This window comes from Nannospalax galili, unplaced genomic scaffold (genome assembly GCF_000622305.1).
Source record: "Nannospalax galili isolate Female #2095 unplaced genomic scaffold, S.galili_v1.0 scaffold416, whole genome shotgun sequence".
In the NCBI taxonomy this organism is placed as follows: Eukaryota; Metazoa; Chordata; class Mammalia; order Rodentia; family Spalacidae; genus Nannospalax; species Nannospalax galili.
In genome coordinates this window covers 77,433-85,101 of record NW_008338125.1, presented here as the reverse complement: position 1 = coordinate 85,101, position 7,669 = coordinate 77,433, and the positions used below count along the sequence as shown (strand labels likewise).

Genomic DNA, 7,669 nt, shown 5'->3' with positions numbered 1-7,669 from the left:
CCCATTCATGCAATGCCCACAGAGGCCAGAAGAGAATCCCCTGGAACTGGAGCAGAGATGGTTTTTAGCCACCATGTGAATACTGGAACCTGGGTCCTCTACAAGAGTAGCCAGGGCTCTTAACTTCTGAGCCAGTGCTCCAGAATGCGCCCCCTACTTGGCCTGTTTTAAATTTTTTGTAGGACTTTAGGGTCCTGTTTGTCTTCTGCTGAACAATAGAGATATAGATGTTAAGCAGATATTCTGTCACTTTTGTCCCAGCTGGGCATGGTGGGGATGCCTGCATTTCTAGCACTTGGGAGGTAGAAGCAGGAGGAGCAAAAGTTCAAGGCCAGCCTTGGCAACATCACAACTTTTTTTTTTTTTTACTTTGAATATTAGGACAAGTTTAGTCTTAAGGTAGTTTGAGGAGCATCTTAAGTTTCTTTTCTGTTACTGTTATAAAATACCCTGACAAAAGCAATTTAAGAAATAAATGGAGATGACTTTCTGATCAACCAAAATGGTGTGATCACTTCACTTCTCAGAAAAAAAAAATGCATTTAACCATAGTAACTTTTTGAGACCGGCCTGACCTACATGAGATCCTGGCTCAAAAAGAAAGAAGGGGGAGGGGAGGAAAAGAAAAGACACTGGGGAGTAAAGTGCCTGCCACACAACACGGGCACCTCAGCTTAGATCCCCAGCACCCATGTAAAAGCTGGGTGTGAAGGCATGTGTCTTGGTCACCCTAGCACTAGGGTAGGGGCAGAGACAGGTGGATTCTGGGAGTTCATCTGCCAGTCAATCTAGTTAAATCAATGAGCTCTAAATTCATTAAGAGACACTGTCTCAAAAAATAAGGTGGAGGGCTGGGGAGATGACTCAGTGCATAAAGCACTTGCCCTGTAAGTGTGAGAACCCAAATTTGAATCCCCAGAACCCACATAAAGCCAGGGGTGGCAGTGCACATCTGCAATCCCAGTGTCCCTGTGGCAAGATGGGAGGTGAGACAGAAGAATCTCTAGAAGGCCGGGACAGCCAATCAGGTGGACACAATGGCAAACAATACACAAAGAGACCCTGTCTCCAACAAATGTAGAGGGTAAGGACCAAGAGCTGAAGCTGTTCTGACCTCCGTACATGCACCATGACACACATGCACCTGCACTCACACACACAAATATGCCCAAGCATTCCCATATACCATTCATGCATGCAGAGAGAAGATAAAACAAAAAAATTATAAGGTGAAGAATTATTGAGGAAGACACCTTACATCAGCCTCTGGCCTCTTCGTCGTATACATACATACACATGTGCGCCTGTCCCCAAACTTTGTGCAAGTCCACATATACCCACATAGACACATACATGTACCCCCTAAGCCTTCTGGATCCACTCTGGACACTTAACAAGACCTGAACAGACCTTTCCTGCCTGGTCCTTAAACTACATCATCTCCCATCAGAAAGGAAAGGAAAAGAGAAAAGAAGAAAGAGAGAGAGAAAAAGAGGAGGGGAGGTCATGGTGTCCGGGTGGTTCTGGGCACTTTGGAAGGTCAGAGCAGCATCTATGACACCAAAATACCCAAAGTGTACAGATGTTACATAAAGAATATATTCATTCAAGACAAATAATACGGAGACCTGAGATCTAGTCCCAGGGCACCAGTAACTGGGCCAGTCGTTTGCCCCAAATTTCCATTGTGTTGAATGGTGTTGCAAAAAGCCTGGACCATACTTATATGTTGAGGTCGAAAAGAGAAAAGAAGTTTAAAACTCATAGTATTAAAACAAGAACTGTTGCTAAATTAAAAGAAAATGAAATGAAATGAAAGCCTTTTCTCTTTCTCTCTAGGTTCACTTAAACTTGCAAAAAGATGACAGACCTCTTAAGAAGTGTTGTCACCGTCATTGATATTTTCTACAAATACACCAAGCAAGATGGGGAATGTGGCACACTGAGCAAGGATGAGCTAAAGGAACTTCTAGAGAAAGAGTTTCGTCCAATTCTGAAGGTGCGTGCCAACCCTGAAAGCTGTTGGGGGTCCTGTGGTGCTGCTCTATAGCACAGCCGTCATTGTCTTTGAGCAGGCTCTGAGCAATAGTTTTGGGAGAGGGGCATCATAAATTCATAAGTTCTGTCAGGTCAGCATGTATTCTGAAGCGTGTTTCTTCTTCACTTTCCCGTTTTCCTTCACCTCATAGACATAGACTTTCTTGTGTACTCAGGCTTGACTTTCTGAAAATAAATTTAAAAAATAAATTAGTGCTAAGAAATTAATAAACTATTTACTAATAAATAGAGAAAGATGTTAAAGAGGAATGTCATCCAGAAAGTGAGTTAACAAAGTGGAAAGGATGAATTAAAAATGAAAACAAAGTACATACTTTTTCCCCCCCAATTACTTAGGACAAACTTAACCAAAGATATTAACCAAATATATACTCAACATAATATATTTGAACACAGAATGCGTTAATGTGATTAAAATCTACGTAAAACTAAAATATACCAGTGAGTAAAGTTAGCTTATTCTACTCCTTTCCATATGCTATAACCTGAGCACTTAATTCTCTAGCTAAGATCCTTAAAACATCATCTACTAGGGATCACAATGATCTCTATTTTCCATTATCCCTTCACATATGCTGGGTACTATCATCCCAAAATAATACCCATATGTATTAAAATTATGTAATACACAAATCAGCAAATGCACTAGGTGCTGCTAGGTTATTTTTACTGCGAATGTGGGTTAGGCTCACCAAGTCCCCCTGACTATGTCTCCCATACACAGAACCCAGATGACCCAGACACAGTGGAAGTCATCATGCATATGCTGGATCGAGACCATGACCGAAGATTGGACTTTACTGAGTTTCTTCTGATGGTGTTCAAGCTGGCTATGGCCTGCAACAAGGTTCTCAGCAAAGAATACTGTAAAGCTTCAGGGTCAAAGAAGCGTAGGCATGGTCATCAACACCGAAAGGAAGAAAGCGAAACGGAAGAAGAAGAGACACCGAGGCAGAAATCAGGTTTCAGACATTCAAGTTGGAGTGAGGGAGAGGAGCATGGACATAGTTCTGGGGGCTCATGGGGAACTGAAAAACGGCGACATGGGTCCAACTCTAGGAGACTGGGAAGGCAAGGTGAATTATCCAGTTCAGAGGAAGCTGGGGAAACGCACAGTGGGTCTAGCTCTGGTCACTCTTGGAGCAGTAGCAAAGAGAGACACGGTTCCAGCTCTGAAGAGCTAGGAAAAAGAAGAAACAAGTCACAAGGTAGCCCGTCGAGGGAATCTGGGGAGGAATATGAATCTGGACCTAGGTCAAAGAGTCAGGAAAGGAAAGGCCATGGTGGTTCGTCACATGGACTGGAGACAAGCAAACATGAATCAAACTCTACTCAGTCAAAGGGTGGAGGACAAAAGCTTGGGCCTACCTCTGCAAGTTCAGGAAAGAATAAGGCACAAAGTCATTCATGCGGTTCTAGCAATCCAGGTAGAAGTGGAAGACCACAAAATGCTTCACATTCCTGTCAGACAAGCAGATCTGAAGGGCAAGGAAATCAATCTTGCTGTTCCCACTCAGGCTGTCAAACAGGAAGTAGTGGAGGACAAGGCTTTGGATGTGTCTCAGGAGGTCAGTCCTCTAGATGTTGTCAGCCTGAACCTAGATCCTGTAGCCACTCTTCCAGTCAGAGAGGGTCTGGATCTAAACAATGTGGCCAATCACAGAACTGTGGAAGACAACAGAGAACAGGCTCAAGTCAGTCTTCTTGCTGTGGGCAATATGGGTCTGGTGCAAGTCAGTCTTCTGGTTATAGTCAACATGGAACTGCTTCCTGTGGACACTCTTCAAGCTCTCAGCAAAGAGGGTGTGGTGAATTTACCCAGTGTGGTCAGCATTGGCCTGGTTCAGGGCAATCATCCTGCTGTGAGCAACATGGAACAAGTTCAAGTCATTCCTCTGGCTGTAGACAACATGGCCATGGCTCAGGTCAGTCTTGCTGTGGCCACCATGGTTCTGCATCAAGTCAGTCATCAGGTTATGGTCAACATGGATCTAGCTCAGGTCAATCATGTGGCTTCGGGCAGCACGGGTCCAGCTCAGGTCAGTCGTGTGGCTCTGGGCAGCACGGCTATGGATCGAGTCAGTGGTCAGGCTCAGGGCAGCACGGGTCCAGCTCAGGTCAGTCATGTGGCTCTGGGCAGCAGGGTTCTGGCTCAGGTCAGTCGTGTGGCTCTGGGCAGCACGGCTCTGGATCGAGTCAGGTGTCGGGTTCTGGGCAGCACAAGTCCGTCTCAGGTCAGTCATCTGGCCTCGGGCAGCACGGTTCTGGTTCGAGTCAGTGGTCGGGCTCTGGGCAGCACAGTTCTGGCTCAGGTCAGTCATCAGGCTCCGGGCAGCACAAGTCCACCTCAGGTCAGTCATCTGGCTTTGGGCAGCACGGTTCTGGCTCGGGTCAGTGGTCGGGCTCTGGGCAGCACGCTTCTGGCTCAGGTCAGTCATCAAGCTCCAGGCAGCACAAGTCCACCTCAGGTCAGTCATCTGGCTTTGGGCAGCACGGTGCTGGCTCGGGTCAGTGGTCCGGCTCTGGGCAGCACGGTTCTGGCTCAGGTCAGTCATCAAGCTCCGGGCAGCACAAGTCCACCTCAGGTCAGTCATCTGGCTTTGGGCAGCACAGTTCTGGCTCAGGTCAGTGGTCGGGCTCTGGGCATCACAGTTCTGGCTCAGGTCAGTCATCAGGCTTTGGGCAGCACAGTTCTGGCTCGGGTCAGTGGTCGGGCTCTGGGCAGCACGGTTCTGGCTCAGGTCAGTCATCAAGCTCCGGGCAGCACAAGTCCACCTCAGGTCAGTCATCTGGCTTTGGGCAGCACAGTTCTGGCTCGGGTCAGTGGTCGGGCTCCAGGCAGCACGGTTCTGGCTCGGGTCAGTGGTCAGGCTCTGGGCATCACAGTTCTGGCTCAGGTCAGTCATCAGGCTTTGGGCAGCACAGTTCTGGCTCAGGTCAGTCATCAGGCTTTGGGCAGCACAGTTCTGGCTCAGGTCAGTCATCAGGCTTTGGGCAGCACAGTTCTGGCTCAGGTCAGTCATCAGGCTTTGGGCAGCACAGTTCTGGCTCAGGTCAGTCATCAGGCTTTGGGCAGCACAGTTCTGGCTCAGGTCAGTCATCAGGCTTTGGGCAGCACAGTTCTGGCTCAGGTCAGTCATCAGGCTTTGGGCAGCACAGTTCTGGCTCAGGTCAGTCATCAGGCTTTGGGCAGCACAGTTCTGGCTCAGGTCAGTGGTCGGGCTCTGGGCAGCACAGTTCTGGCTCAGGTCAGTCATCAGGCTTTGGGCATCACAGTTCTGGCTCAGGTCAGTGGTCGGGCTCTGGGCAGCACAGTTCTGGCTCAGGTCAGTCATCAGGCTTTGGGCAGCACGGTTCTGGCTCGGGTCAGTGGTCGGGCTCTGGGCAGCACAGTTCTGGCTCGGGTCAGTCATCAGGCTTTGGGCAGCACAGTTCTGGCTCAGGTCAGTGGTCTGGCACCAGGCAGCACGGTTCTGGCTCGGGTCAGTGGTCGGGCTCTGGGCAACACAGTTCTGGCTCAGGTCAGTCATCGGGCTTTGGGCAGCATGGTTCTGGCTCAGGTCAGTCATCGGGCTTTGGGCAGCATGGTTCTGGCTCGGGTCAGTGGTCAGGCTCCAGGCAGCACAGTTCTGGCTCGGGTCATTCGGGTTTCCAGCAGCATGGGTCCAGCTCAGGTCAGTCATCTGGTTTAGGGCAGCACAGATCTGGATCGGGTCAGTGGTCAGGCTCCAGTCAGCACAGTTCTGGCTCAGGTCAGTGGTCGGGCTCCAGGCAGCACAGTTCTGGCTCGGGTCAGTCGGGCTTCCAGCAGCATGGGTCCAGCTCAGGTCAGTCATCTGGTTTCAGGCAGCACAGTTCTGGATCAGGTCAATCGTCCACCTTTGGGCAGCATGGTTCTAGCTCAGGTCAGTCCTCTAAATTTGGACAGAAGTGTAGCTCACATAAGCCTTCTAGCTTTGGACAACATGGATCTGGATCACATAAATCCTCTGGTTTTGGACATGATTCACCACATAGTCAGGCTGGACAAAGAGGGCAAGAAAGCACTACTGAGAGTGATAGTGAAAGAAATAGGAGTCAGAATGCATCAGGAAGTGAATGGGAGGCTCATAACAGCAAACACGGACATAGACAGAGAAGGCAAGGATCAAGTGAGGAGAGGAGAACGTCAAGAAATAGAGGACAGGAAAGAGAAGACAACCAGTCAACTGATAGTGAAAACCAGCCAACTGACTCAGGATCACTAGGACACTCAGGATTAGCTCAAGGCCACAGTAGATCTCAACATGGTGAGGCAGGATCGACAGCTCATGGCAGACAGGGGATTCCTCAGAGACAGTCTAGAGATACCAGCAGACAGCCTCAGGCTGGCCATGGACAACCCTCACACTCTGGGTCACACCGAGCACCTAGGAGGTCTCCTGTTCACAGTGAGTCCAGTGAAGGTTGGGAGCACTCAGGAGTCTCTCACACACACTGGGGATCCTCTCAGGGCCAAGGTGGATCTCAACATGGGGAGTCAGTATCCTCACCTCATGGCAGACAAGGAACTCCTCAGAGACAGTCTAGAGACACCAGCAGACAGCCTCAGGCTGGCCATGGACAACCCTCACACTCTGGGTCAGGCCCAGCACCTAGGAGGTCTCCTGTTCACAGTGAGTCCAGTGAAGGTTGGGACAGGGCCAAGGTGGATCTCAGCATGGGGAGTCAGGATCCTCGGCTCGTGGCAGACAGAGGAGTCCTCAGAGACAGTCTGGAGATACTAGTAGACAGCCTCAGGCTGGACATGGACAGCCCTCACACTCTGGGTCAAGTCCAATACGTAGAACACCTGTTCACAGTGAGTCCAGTCAGGGTGAGGAGCACTCAGGAGTCTCACACAGACACTGGGGATCCTCTCAGGGCCAAGGTGGATCTCAGCATGGGGAGTCAGGATCCTCGGCTCGTGGCAGACAGAGGAGTCCTCAGAGACAGTCTGGAGATACTAGTAGACAGCCTCAGGCTGGACATGGACAGCCCTCACACTCTGGGTCAAGTCCAATACGTAGAACACCTGTTCACAGTGAGTCCAGTCAGGGTGAGGAGCACTCAGGAGTCTCACACAGACACTGGGGATCCTCTCAGGGCCAAGGTGGATCTCAGCATGGGGAGTCAGGATCCTCGGCTCGTGGCAGACAGAGGAGTCCTCAGAGACAGTCTGGAGATACTAGTAGACAGCCTCAGGCTGGACATGGACAGCCCTCACACTCTGGGTCAAGTCCAATACGTAGAACACCTGTTCACAGTGAGTCCAGTCAGGGTGAGGAGCACTCAGGAGTCTCACACAGACACTGGGGATCCTCTCAGGGCCAAGGTGGATCTCAGCATGGGGAGTCAGGATCCTCGGCTCGTGGCAGACAGAGGAGTCCTCAGAGACAGTCTGGAGATACTAGTAGACAGCCTCAGGCTGGACATGGACAGCCCTCACACTCTGGGTCAAGTCCAATACGTAGAACACCTGTTCACAGTGAGTCCAGTCAGGGTGAGGAGCACTCAGGAGTCTCACACAGACACTGGGGATCCTCTCAGGGCCAAGGTGGATCTCAGCATGGGGAGTCAGGATCCTCGGCTC

General features: G+C 50.2%; 1 protein-coding gene across 1 annotated transcript; it reads left to right on the top strand.

The window, feature by feature from the left end:
* Nucleotides 1-1,861: 1,861 nt before the first annotated feature.
* On the top strand, nt 1,862-6,305 carry LOC103734075 (filaggrin-2-like). The gene is made up of 6 exons (XM_029563461.1): nt 1,862-1,999; nt 2,783-3,451; nt 3,576-3,983; nt 4,082-4,760; nt 4,800-5,990; nt 6,076-6,305. The coding sequence occupies exons 1-6, from the start codon at nt 1,862-1,864 to the stop codon at nt 6,303-6,305; spliced, it is 3,315 nt and encodes a 1,104-aa protein (XP_029419321.1).
* Nucleotides 6,306-7,669: the final 1,364 nt, after the last annotated feature.

Excerpts from the sequence above, each read along its gene's own strand:
- LOC103734075 (XM_029563461.1), top strand. The coding sequence starts at position 1,862 with ATGACAGACCTCTTAAGAAGTGTTGTCACCGTCATTGATATTTTCTAC. Across the intron at positions 3,452-3,575 it reads CAAGTTCAGGAAAGAATAAG|GCTGTCAAACAGGAAGTAGT; the intron begins GCACAAAGTCAT and ends GTTCCCACTCAG. Across the intron at positions 5,991-6,075 it reads CTCTAAATTTGGACAGAAGT|TCAGGCTGGACAAAGAGGGC; the intron begins GTAGCTCACATA and ends TTCACCACATAG.